Source organism: Oncorhynchus kisutch, linkage group LG5 (assembly GCF_002021735.2).
Source record: "Oncorhynchus kisutch isolate 150728-3 linkage group LG5, Okis_V2, whole genome shotgun sequence".
Taxonomy (NCBI): Eukaryota; Metazoa; Chordata; class Actinopteri; order Salmoniformes; family Salmonidae; genus Oncorhynchus; species Oncorhynchus kisutch.
In genome coordinates this window covers 23,394,561-23,408,475 of record NC_034178.2, presented here as the reverse complement: position 1 = coordinate 23,408,475, position 13,915 = coordinate 23,394,561, and the positions used below count along the sequence as shown (strand labels likewise).

General features: G+C 40.2%; 1 protein-coding gene across 1 annotated transcript; it reads right to left on the bottom strand.

Annotated features, from left to right (window-relative positions):
- Positions 1–1,905: 1,905 nt before the first annotated feature.
- LOC109890780 (uncharacterized) lies at positions 1,906–6,061 on the bottom strand. Its single transcript, XM_031824694.1, has 2 exons — positions 5,946–6,061; positions 1,906–5,185 (listed from the first exon to the last, which is right to left on the bottom strand). The coding sequence occupies exon 2, from the start codon at positions 4,706–4,708 to the stop codon at positions 3,824–3,826; it is 885 nt and encodes a 294-aa protein (XP_031680554.1). The 5' UTR covers positions 4,709–5,185; positions 5,946–6,061; the 3' UTR covers positions 1,906–3,823.
- Positions 6,062–13,915: the final 7,854 nt, after the last annotated feature.

Genomic DNA, 13,915 nt, shown 5'->3' with positions numbered 1-13,915 from the left:
CTCGCTGACTCACATTTTGCCTCCTGGAAAATAAAGAAGGTGTTTGCCACACTCCTATCTACCGGTACCCAAAACTACACAATTAATCACAGCAGTAATACCATTGCCTTAAATGAATCTTGGTTCAGTCACCAGTTTAAGTTGAGAGTGGGGGTATACATGGCATTGTCCAATTATGTCCCTATTTTATAGGTCTAAAAGAAAGAGGGGACCTTTCATAATGTTGTCAAACAAAGACCCAAACTTACCTGAGACTCCCTGTCTTTGCCAGTGTGTCCCTGCCTATCTGTCCCCAGCTCTGCCGTCTGTGTGCCATCTGTTGCCTGCTCTGCCTAATGACATCATCATGAAACAATTCCATTAGCATTTCACTTCTTTCTTATGAACATTTTATCAACTAGTCTTTGAGATATTAGGCTACTAGGGTTTTTACTTTGCATTTTAGTGTATTTTTCTGGGTGGCTGGCTACACACACAGTGTGCAGGCTATTTACAGTAGGAGATGGGCTTCTATCATCTACAAGGGTAGCTGTATGAGTTCACCATTTACACAACATATGTTGCAACCTTTTGTAATTTGAATATTGTTTGTTTTTGTTTTATATTGGCTGGCTTCCCACAATAGCTGAATTTGCAGAGCTAGCGAGCACCAATTTTGTTTCAGTGGTGTTTGCTATAATCTTTGCTATCGTCAGTTTACTCCAGTTTACCTAACCACATAGGTGGTTCAAAGTCCCCTAGCAGCAATTTAGCTTTTGCAACTAGACCATTAAATATATTTAAGACAATGGTAGAAGAGAGTGTAGTTCTGTTCAGTTTGGAGTTCAGTTTATCGCTAACCTTATCACAGGGAAGAATTACAGCTGCATCCTGATCTTGGAATAAACTGACAATAACAAAGATTCCATCTTTGACGACGCCACATAAATGGAATAGGTGCTAGCTAGTGTAGTGGAAAATCGGTTCAAAAATGACACGTCCAAGAACTTTGAATTCAATGATAGACTTTTAATACACCCGTATCATAAGCCGGAGAGCCCCGCGGGACCCACACCTTTTCAGAGCACTCGCTCTGACTTTTTATACACACAATCCATGAATCCATCCTACTTCGTGCATCCTGCTTGTTCAGCCCAGTAACGCCCACATCTGCTTTCGGTCAGATTAAAAATAATGACAAGACCCTTCTTTTGACCTAAAGATAATATACATCCCCCTTTCCTGTGACTAGCTGTTCTGGTCGCCTTCTCTTCATATGTTTGTATAAGATTAAACAGACTTGTGTCTCCCCTACGATGTAACTGACATTTGTAATTCATCTGGGGTCATTTAGCTGACACCCTCCTTCATATATCACTCTGACCTTTGTATATCCAGTCATTTCTAGGCGTCTATGTGTCTGCATTCCTTTAGTGTTCCCGGCTATTCCATACTCCCATGGTCTTTCTCTGCTTTCTGTCCTATACAATAGACAATGCATTTTACCAGAACAGGAAATTAACCCATACATGTATCTTTTCTTGTATTACTATAATCATGTATATGATTTTCTCCCACATAACCCCCCTCTGGTGCTTTAATAAGCACCACAAAACTTTAAAAGGACATAATATCAACAGTTGATTAATAAAAATAAATAAAAACATATTATTTTTTTTTATTTTTTTTAAATCAATAAAAAATAATTAAAAAATAAAACTTCCTAATCACCTACACCAAACATCTCTAGTATTTCATAAGAGTAAAATATCTAGTTCGGTATAATAACAAAAAAATAATACATTATATTTTGTTAAAGCATGAGCATGTAAACACATAACCTTGTCTGAGGTTCTCAGCTACGCGAAAAAGAAAAATATATATAATAAAGCAATGAGTCAAATAATAAATTGAATATGAGAAAACACTAGGCATCCATGCAGTTACAAAATAAAATTGACACATCATTCTAAATTTAAGCTTTCAACATGATTCTCCCTCTCAGACACCTCTTCAACAAACATGATACCAACCTCTGTTTAAAGATTAAGGACATGGTCCATAGACACTTATAACCGGGATATCCCACTGTTACCTTCATGTTTTTGGCAAAACTAACTTTTAATTAAAAGAAAACCCAGATATATTCATCGATATACCTATAAAAAACATTCAACAAAACATACAAAAACACAAGACCAAAAGCAAAAATAGAAATACATAGTACCCCTGTATTTACTATGGAAAATACCCTTTTTGTGGATACGTATCAGTTGACTGTCCTATGACTTTGGAATGTCAGCATCTACATGTAAACCATCCTTATGAAAACCCTGGCAAGTGTAACCACCTCCAGAGACCACTCCATACAGGCAGTTTGGATTACCAAAAGGGCAGTCAAGGGGTCCACCAACCACATTGCATAACTGTCCATTCCCATCAGTATAGAGGCCTGGCCTACCTAGCACAGGATTAACTATCACCAGTGTCAGCTCTACTTACAAACATCTGTTTAACCGTTGTCTGGATCACAAGTGATTTCACCCAGGGTAAAACACAACAAAATACAATACCCAGAGCCAATATCCCCCCTTCCAGCATAAAGATCATCCTAGCAAACATGGCAAACATGGCTCCCCATTTCCCCAATGCTAAGTCCAACCAATCCCAAACCAGCCATAGCGATTGCAAAGGATCCATTAGGCGCAGTGTTATTGGGAATAAAGGTGCAACAATCATCCCCGAACATAACACAAACTCCACCCTTCTCTGCCAAAAGCCAATTAAGAGCCTGTCTATTTTGCCAAGACATTTTACTGGTAGCCTGTACCTGTTCCCCTAATGCCATTAGAGCCGAGTCAGTATAGTTAATGTATCTCTGTTGGTTATAGTATATATAATTAATCCACTCTAAGTTCTTATTTGGAGTTATCCACAAAAATATAGATTCAAATCCAGATTTAACTTTATCTCTTGCCTTAAACTCCCGAAGTACCCCTCTAGGCTGTCCAATTGCATCAAGTATACCTCAGCGTCTTTCTCATACGCCCTCTTAACTCTAGAGTTAACATAGTCATCATGGGGTGATTTAATAATGGTTACCTGTTGAATTGCTCTAACTAAAGTACAAAGACCCATCCACCCAACTGGCAGTACATTCAACAGTTTGTTATTTCCACACATCCAGAACTATCCGCAAGACCTCTGTCTTGATTGTTTAGCAAGAGATGGCACAACCTGAGTTATTTTACCACACAACCCTTTTCTATTTGCCACCAACCCTTTATCTTTATTTCTACGAACCCCTGCAGTCTCTAGTACCCAAATAGTATCACATTCTACAGTGGTGTTTCCTACATCAATACCTTCAGTGTTATGGCTGTAAAAACATTCATATATTCCTTTAATCACAGTGTTTCCATCTAACAAAGGTCCATTTAATTCAGTTCAAATGTTATATACAGCACAATCCTTGTCACCCAACCCAGTGTTGTTCAACACAGTCCTGCCTCTAGTGCTCCCATGGGCAATCCTACATTCTATGTCACACAAAGGAATGTAGTATTTTCTCTGAATATTGAACATTTTACATTTAACACATTTCTTCAAATGATGCAGGTTCGGGTACATTCGTTTTTCACCTCTCCTTCCTGTGTCGTGTCTTTGAACGATTCTGAGTCTGATACATCTATATCTGTCATCTTGGCAATGTTTCTTGTCATGAAATAGATCATTTGAGTTTGAAAAAGAATTCCAAATCTCATTAAAGAATCCTTTTGACTCTGATGTGTCAGGTGTCCTTGTGATTGCTGTGGTCTGCTTGGTAAGAGCAGTTGGTGTCATCTCAGTGGTAGTTGGTCGTTACAGCAGCCGCCACCATTGTTGTCATTACTTTGGTTGTCACCAGCCGTTTTTGTTCAGGTGCTGGCATAGGACCCAATTTAACATATTCGTATCTGTTTCCTTCACTCAGTCCTGTTCTTGCTATTTCAATGTCAAATTCTTCACCTTCTACTAGTGTCATCTTGTTCATGATAAACTCCCAGCCTTCCACATATTTGGTTAGTGTCAGATCACATCCTTTGGGGTCCCAAACAGCTTCTCCCTTTGTTATATGATGCGTCCATCCACAGAGTGACTCCTCCGGTACAGGTTTCTTCTTCCATACAGAAACTGTCCTCTGTTCCCCTGGTTCTGTTAGAAGTTGTGGCGGAACATGGAACTTAAACCTATCAACAGGTCCTGTCTTTTTACCTCGTTCGACAGGTTCCTCTCTTCTCTTCCTGCTTTTATCATTTATCTTGATTGTGAGTGCGTGCATCATCTTCGTATTGTCCTCAGTCGCTCTTATTCTGTCATTGTCACTGTTCTTTCGTGGTCCTAATTCCAATGGTTCATTATGGAGATCAGGTAAGAGCTGAAAAGTAAATTGTAGGGAAATCCCCATTTCTTTCATCTTGCAGGATTTCTGTTCTTCCTTGCACGATTTCTCCTTCTGCTCTTGGTATAATGCTTCTCCTCCGCTTTCTTCTCCTGTTGTTCCCTCCTCAGGCCGAACCTGGCTTCCATCTGAGAAGGCATCCATTTCAGGGAAGAGATGTTCCCATTCTTTAGGCAATACCTCGGAGCCCCTCTGTAGAGGGCTTCTGTCAAAGAGGCCTGCCCACACCGGTATATCATCAGTAGTAGCAGACATGTTACCCCCCCCACTTCTGGGCCTTCTGGCCATACTGGAGGAGACTTTGGTCGTTTGTCTCTTTACTTTTCAGTCTATTTTCTTTTCAGGCTCTTTTCCCCTGGTGCTTCTTCGGAGTGTGTTAGCTGATGCACTCGTTGTATTTGGTCTGCCATTTTCTTGAGTCCTCCCCGGGGCTTTGATTGATTCCGCTGCTCCTGCTCCCTCCGGGGTCCTCTCTGGTGAATCAGCATCCTCTGTGTCCCCACCTCGGTATGGTTGTGTCCTTCTCTCCGTCGGGACTCTGTACAGTGGTTTAGATGATACCACGTCTTGCTTCCTTTCACTTGGACGGCCGTGATTGTGGCTGCTGCCACCTCGTAGGGTCCTTCTCTCCTCGGCTGATCCCACTTCCTCCGGAACACTCGGATGTAGACCAGATCTCCTGGTACCACTGGGAGAGGTCCTTCTGGTCTCCTTGGATCATCAGATGTGGAACCTCTCGTCCTGGTTCAGGTTTCTGCCTTCTTTCTGAGGGGCATTCATACTTAAAGACTTATGGCCTCTGTTCTATGATTACACCATACATTCTCTTACTTCCATCACTCATCACACAAACTGACATTCCAGCTGAAGCTGGAGAACCCTTCTCCATCTGGTTTCCTAAACAAAAGACTTAGAAAACAAAAGACACAACATAACAGTATTGACAATGTTATGTGTTATGCATGACTGTATTCATATACTGAAATCTAAGACCATGACAATTCCCACTCTCTCTTCACCCGACTCTATGCTTTCAGGATGTGTTTCTGCTGGACTCTACAAAAATGGAGGCCCTAATTAGCTTCCTCATGCTTTTATCCAGTCTTCCCCTTTCGGCCACAGGTTCTGAGAGGTGTTCCCAAATCATGTCATTTTTTACTTAGTTCCCCAATTGCTCTATATCAACTGATAAGCATGTGCATAACCTTAAACAACATTATTTCTGCTTGAAGTAATTCAACACTGAATGGGATTCCACATCGAGCCTTCAACATGTGGTTTATTACCCTAATATACCCAATTACCCTAATATCTATCCTTATTCCCATGATACATTATCAAATAAACCAAATAACCCCCAAACTCAACCCAGTATGTCTACAGTAGAATCTAGTTTCTCTCTCTCTCTCTTTTGTTTTGTTTCACGTCCTCTGTCATGGTGTTTTCAAGCTCACCCATTATTCAGCTGGACCTTACTTCTTGTGAAACTTATGCACCCATCAAAGAGAGACATGACGATCTTAACCACTGCAGGTGCTGTAAGAAGTATATCCCCAGCCTGGTGTATCTTGATGTACACTCAGTCTCCAGAATTCAGCCCATGCCGTTCCATCTGGCATCTTACGTACTCTTCTCCTGGAAATATACATACTAACACATGGGTTATTTCCTGACAACAGACTTTCTTAAATAACAGCCCTATGTAAACATTCTGTTATGTAAACATTCTCTATGTAAACATTCTGTTATGTAAACATTCTGTCTCAAATACCTGACCTCTTGCCACAAAAATATTCATAATGATATCCAAGTTATGGTCCCTACAGCAACTGCTGTAAGAATAACATGTACTCAGTCAAGTGTCTTTCAGTTGAAAGAATATCCAATCCTAACAAAACTAAGTCCTAAGCTTCTTCAAAATGCCACTACTTATTAATTTTACCATAATCTAGGTGTGTGTAATGTTCTATCTACCCTTAGAATTGTCTCTATTTCTATATCCCTATATTTTTACAAGACCCACTGTCCTTCCTTTTCTGTGAATTATCCTGTCTATCAATATACATTGTTTCTAGAAATAACAACCCCCCTTGTTATCATAACCTTCATATGAATCCCCAATGTAGTTACAGTTTCTAACCCATAACACATAAGTCACTACTCCTAAATTCCTTCCATAGTTTGATACATACCTAAACATTCTCAAATCATTTTTAGTCAATTTATATCAGTCTCCCCTCAGACACTTATTTTCCTCAAAACACAAATAAATTGACCAAACAAGAAAAATAGTAAAGTAAATTATAATAACTGCATATTTGCAATAAATTACCACTATTTGTAATGTCTTCTTCATCCTTGGGTGTTCTCACAACAAACTATCCTTTTTATTCAATTACTTATGTCATTCCAATGTATCACTCCAATTACAATGATATTGTAAAATAAAAGAAACAAAAACCCTTATTCTAATATTCTGCAAGTTCTGTCAACCAGAGTTTTCCCATATTCAAAACATAACTAAATGTTGTTTATAAATTATCCAATCCAATATTCAGGATAACAGTCCTTAGTGTTTACTTTAACTCAAATTTTACCTACTCAATTTAGTTCATCATCCCTTTAATAATTAACATTATACTAAAAACTTTTAGTACCAGTAACATCTATTTTATCATGCACCTTTTTGCCTCTGTTTTTCTATCATGAGTGGCATGGTAACAAAAGGTCATTACCCTAATCCTCCCTAGTCTTTCTTCTTCCAGACACATATCATTCCAGATACAGTTCACAGGTCATCAGACACAGTTGTCCTTCACTATTCAGCCAGTAGGGTGGGGTAGAGTTCCACACACACACTTGTTGTGTTGATAGTCACATTCTATGATAACTCCCTTATTCTACTGGCAATCTCTCAGATGAGCTACCGATTATGTAGTTATCAACATAACCCTTGCAGAGAATCCTACCTCAAGAAACTATTTGACATAACTGTTATCCCTTGTTAACATATTTTTCCATTTTATATTTTATATGTAGAATGAACAAAGCACATTTTGTATTTACCCAAAGACCATAACCCCAGGGAAGTGATATTTTCTCCTATAACCCCATGTTAAATAAAAATAAACTTATTTAAAAAGCTAGTCAATTCAAGATTACAAGATTACTCTTCATCCTTTTGCCAAGGATATAATGGAATTTCAAAGTAATCGTACACTTTGAATAGAGACTGGTAATTGCTCAATCATTTTATAATTAAATCCCACCTGTTCCAACCATTTCTAGTGAAGTTGATCAGTCTTCACGGGAAATTCTTAAGGTTCAGGGCATTTTACACCATTATAATGTATTCACTCTCTTTTCTTTAGAAACATCTTAACCACACTTTCAAAAGCACTTCCATCCTTCTGCATACCCAGTCTAAAACTGAATTGAAAAAAACATTGAAAATGTAACCCCTTTTCTTTTGGAAAAGAAATGTACATTTCGTCAACATTCACCATGCCACCTAAATCAGCAAGCTGCTAAAAAATCCCCTCACTTTTCCCAAGCATGCAATAAAAGCTCCAGCCATGCACGGAACACACAATTCCTCCCTGCTCGGCCCTCTGTATGGTCCTACCCTTTAGAAATTGAAACTCCCATACCCTACAATTTACTCTTCTTACAACCACCTTCACCACATTCTGCAATCCTTCATATACGTTTATTCTCCGTATTTTATCGCTAACAACAACTTCCTCCACGCATTCAATCGCCATTGAAACCACCATTTTAATACAAAACGACTCCAAGTGGGGCTATTTGTAAATTACATCGGTACCTTACTAGAAGTTAGGTCAAACGTGATCTAGTACGTATTTTATCATATATAAACTGTACTCTTTATAAACCACTTTTTGATAAATCAGAGACTATACACCGCTTGGAGAAAACTCCATTCATACTAACCTTAGAACGATCAGCCGCTGTTCTTTTGAAAAGGGTGCTACCACATTCCAGTGCCATCTTACAATAATTAGCCCTGATCTATAACTTCTTACGCTTCCCCCATCGTAATGCATTTCTGATGATAGAATGTTAATTAACATTAAAACGCTGGTAAGTTAAACTTTTTGTTATGGTTTCATGTGATTGTTCCAATTCATTCCTGTTTACCGGGCAATGTTACTCTACATTATCTGGTTTGCTCCTTCATATTCAAATTAAATTGGCAGAATTAACGTTCGCGTCTTTCAGCGTCTCTATGGCTATATTACATTTCGCTATCTCTATATTCCAGGGAGAAACAGTCCGTTTGTTTCCATGTCACTTATTTATTTCCCCTAAATACTCCCATCGCATTATACACTTTATTTACTATTTCCCAAGGCAAATCTACCCTACTTTCTCAAATAATAGTTTATTAACATCACTTAATACCCCTAGTAAAACCTATTCTATAATGTCTACAACTGTATTACTGAATTCTACAGAAGCCTTAATGTCTCATTCTAGTACAGCACCTCAAATATCACTGTGTTTTTATCTTTGCTTATACTATTACTTTAACTTTGTTCAGTGTATTAAATCCTATTTCATATAATTTTCCTTCTAATTCAGCTTATTCATAATGTAATGCACTTTCTTATCTCTTTATTTATCCGTCGCACAATCAGGCTAACGTTCTTTCTGTATTCTAAATATTCACCCGTAACAGACCTTCATTTCAAAGCGGTAGCCATGTGTATCTATTTACTAAATACCCATCCGTACAGACCTTTTCCTTGAAGCGGTAGCCATGAATATTTTATCTATCTTACTACTTATCTATTTTCTAAACATATAAACAGACGGCTATAACACTGTGCCTGATTCCAACCACTCTGCCAGAGAGCGCTAAACACTCGCACCAGTCAGCTCACACAACAGTCCCCTGCGAATGACTCAACGAGGGGGCCGTCTGAATCACGCACCCGACACCAGCAAAGTTCACAGCCCCCGCTTATTTATTTACTAAACATGCACATTCATTATACAATTCCCAAGCTTACACACATGCATGCAAATTCATTGAATTTCAAAAAGTTCTTTCGTTTCTATAGTTTTAGGAAATTTGAGAGAGAGACCTACTTGACGCTCCTCTTGCTGAGGCAGGATCTCTGAAGCGATCTACGCAAACATTTCACTGTTTTCTTACCTTAGCTGGGTGGCCACCCTTGTTTGCCCAGATCGTCCAAAGATCCCGCTGCCAGCCATGAACGTTTTTTAGTCCCTAATTCTCCTGGCAAGCTCGCCAAAATCTGTAGTGGAAAATCGGTTCAAAAATGACACGTCCAAGAACTTTGAATTCAATGATAGACTTTTAATACACCCGTATCATAAGCCGGAGAGCCCCGCAGGACCCACACCTTTTCAGAGCACTCGCTCTGACTTTTTATACACACAATCCATGAATCCATCCTACTTCGTGCATCCTGCTTGTTCAGCCCAGTAACGCCCACATCTGCTTTCGGTCAGATTAAAAATAAATGACAAGACCCTTCTTTTGACCTAAAGATAATATACATCCCCCTTTCCTGTGACTAGCTGTTCTGGTCGCCTTCTCTTCATATGTTTGTATAAGATTAAACAGACTTGTGTCTCCCCTACGATGTAACTGACATTTGTAATTCATCTGGGGTCATTTAGCTGACACCCTCCTTCATATATCACTCTGACCTTTGTATATCCAGTCATTTCTAGGCGTCTATGTGTCTGCATTCCTTTAGTGTTCCCGGCTATTCCATACTCCCATGGTCTTTCTCTGCTTTCTGTCCTATACAATAGACAATGCATTTTACCAGAACAGGAAATTATGTTGTGCACTTGAGTGAGGACCCAAAAGCGATTTAACAAAAACAGAGTCCTTTAATGTAAAAACACAGGGAAGACATAGATCCTCTTCAGATGTAGAAAATGGCAAAATAGACAACCCTCAGAGAGGGCGACAAATGAAACAGAAAGTCCTTCTGATATTTACTAAAGAGTCCCCTTCTTAGCAGCAGAGGAGAATAGCTGGGTTGCGGCGACAGACTGCTGGTCTCTCTGGGTAGGCGCGGGTCGTAGCGGACAGAGGTACCTGATCACACGTAGCATCAGAAGAACAGGCAGATTCCAACAGGATGGGACAAGGGTGAAGCAAACAAGACGATAGTTTGGTTCTGGCATGAGAAACTCAAACGAGAATCTGACAAGGAAAGAAGCAGGAACAGAGAGAGAAATAGAGACCTAATCAGAGGGAAAAAGGGAACAGGTGGGAAAAGGGTGAACGAGGTAGTTAGAGGAGATGAGGAACAGCTGGAGGAGGAGAGAAAGAGAAGGTAGCCTAATACGACCAGCAGAGGGAGACAGAGTGAAGAGAAAGAACAGGAACAAGACATAATATGACAAGACATGACAAATTAACCCATACATGTATCTTTTCTTGTATTACTATAATCATGTATATGATTTTCTCCCACACTAGCTAATGTTTGCTCCATCGGTTTGCTCGCTAGCTCTGAAAATGAACCCTGCCAACATAAAACGAAATCGCTATGGTGCGATTGACTGGATTAACCTCACATTAGCTACGTGCATTGAGTGTCTTCCAGATGGTAGACACGAACACTGTCACATTGCCAGCTAAGGAACACTACATTGCATTGCTAGCTTTTCTCATCGACTCAAATTCAAACAGCTGCAAACACTGGTTGATGTTACTGTAGCTAGCTAACAAACGTCAGCTAAAGGCTAGCTAACATAAAGAGTGACCTGTAATTCAATGCTGTGAAAATGAAGACTGGTGACGGTTATAAATGCGTTTTATTGTCTTGAGTGGTAGAAGTAAAGAAATGTCTAACATATCCTTTGTTTGAACTACTTACTGGAGGTCAGCCACCAACGACAGACTGTCAGATTCCCACACATGCACTGTACCTGCATCATGTGCCACTACTGGGGTTGCAATGTTTGTCTATAATCAGCACAAGTGTTTTCATTGCGTATTATAAGTATTATTGAAATTACATAGTTATATTTACAGTGATATATTGGGTGGAAAAAATCATATTTTTCCCAGGATGGGGGGGTCGTGTCCCCCCAGGGATTTCCGCCTATGTATAAGGAATTTGAAATTATTCATACTTTTACTTTCGATACTTAAATATACTTTAGCAATTACATTTATTTTTGATACTTAAGTATATTTTAACCAAAATACTTTTAGACTTTTACTGAAATATTATTTTACTGAGTGACTTTCACTTTGTTTCTTTTGACGTATCTATACATTCACTCAAGTATGACGATCGGGTACTTTTTCCGCCACTGCAAATCACTGCTCTTTTAAATACTTCACTCATTGCTTCAAGTCACCCCTCGCCACACCCACAAAACTGGAGCAAACGTGCCTCAAATCTGTTGAACGAATGTGGTGCTTTCAAGACAACTGCGAACTCGGGGGAAAAAACTAAGTTAAATCATTACGTCAGTGATCTTCAGGTCGGAAAGTCTGAGCTCTAGAAAGATGCCAGAGTTTCCGACATGGAATTCCGAGTTGGGTGACTGTTGAAGTCGGAAGTCAGAGAATTCCGAGTTCCCAGTTGTTTGAATGTGGCATTTGAAAGCACCATGACGTTGGTGTGTGTGTTCGACTGGATTCATTGGCGGTAGAGCAAAGAACGAAGACTCGCTGGGGACAGCATTTTCGAAGAGACGTTGTGTGAACAGTTAGAATTAGCGGAAAAACAAACAATCAAACTTTACTTGTGTGGTGATGGTTCGGCTCAGCTGTGCTATGACTGGGTTAGAGATGGTAGGAGATAGTGATGGAGAAGAAAGTGAAGCAAGTATGGAGCATAGTGGTGCAAATAAAGGAGGGAGTAAGAAAGAGTAAAAGAAAGCAGGAGAGTAAGGGAGTAGGGGTTTGAAGGGGAGCAAGAGGTCTATGGAGGTGGAGAGGAGGCAGAAAAGTTTTAGGAAAGCAACATAGTTTCTAATGCCAGCGGCAGTTCAGAAGTAGAAAGTGCAGAGGAAGGGCAAGATAAGACGCGAGGGGAGCATGGAGGTGAGGAGGAGCATAGTGATTCTGAAGTTTAGGGAGGAAGGGGTGTAGGGGTGATGAGTATGATAAGGTTGACGGCTGCGATAAAATAGTTGATTGGGAAAGATGTCAATACTAAAGTGTTAAAAGATGGGAGTTGGGAGCATCCGGGACTGCTGGATAGGAGGGAGGATGTACTGGGTTAACTTCACCTGGGAAAGATGAGGTGTGCTATGTTATGTTGGCCCATCTTAGTGATGAGGCACTGGATAAGGTATTGGTGTTGTACAACAGTGTGGAATGAGGGGGCACTACCAGGCAGCTGGAAGGAGGCAGTAGTGGTACCAATCCGGAGGCCAGGGAAGGACCCAACGAGGCCAACAAGGTCAATAGCCTTAACATCACATGTATGTATGATAATGGAGGCTAACTTACTTCCTGGAGAGGAGGGGGTTAGTATTGCCACATCAGAGTGGATTCAGGAAGGGTAGGGGAACAATGGACACAACCATTTTTGATGTGGAGAAGGCATATGATATGATATGGAAGGAGGGGTTGTTAATCAAGCTTGATATTATGGGGGTAGGAGGAAGAACGTACAACTGCATAAGGATTTCCTGTTCGGTGGGGAAGTCTCCCTCAGACAGCTACACGGTGGATAATGGTACACCACAGGGAAGCGTGATTAGTCCTCTGTTGTTCTCAGTCATGATCAATGATTTACTCTCAAGTACAGACAGATATTGGGAGATTGTTATTTGCAAATGATGGGGCCTTATGGAAGAGAGGAAGAAATGTGCCATATAGTGTCACAGGCCAGCTCATAGCCTGTGGCAAAAATGAGGGGACACGAACAACAGGTATAGGCCAATCAAAAAGGTTATTTATTGTAAACCAAAACTATTAACTTTAAACAAAGAAAAAGGAATGAGGTGTGCAAGTATCATAATGTAAGGTGTATGTAAAGTGCAGGGATGCATGAATCTGTGTGTGTGAATATGACTGAGTGAAAACTAAGTAAAACTACAAAGGAACAAACAAACAGGATAATACCTGGAAGAGCAGAGAGAGAGAGACAAGAATGATTAGTGAAGCAGTTTCAATACCCTGAGCCCAGGTGACTCCAAGCACTAACGACCCTCGGGGGCCGTGACAATAGTCAGGAAGGTACAGGAAGCAATTGATGAGGTAGAGCGGTGGGTATTAATGTGAGGATTCAGGTTCTCTGTAAAGAAAACTCAGACAGTGTTCTTTACCAGGAGGAAGGTGGGAGATGAGGTATGCTTGAGGTTATATGGAGATGGTGGGGGCCTTCATGTACCTTGGGGATACTTTGATGCTAGAATGACCTGGGCAGAACACATTGAGAGAGTGGTGGGACAGTGTAAGAAGGTACTAAATGTGATGCGCTGTCTGACAGGGAAGGACTGGGTGTACCTCATTGAAGA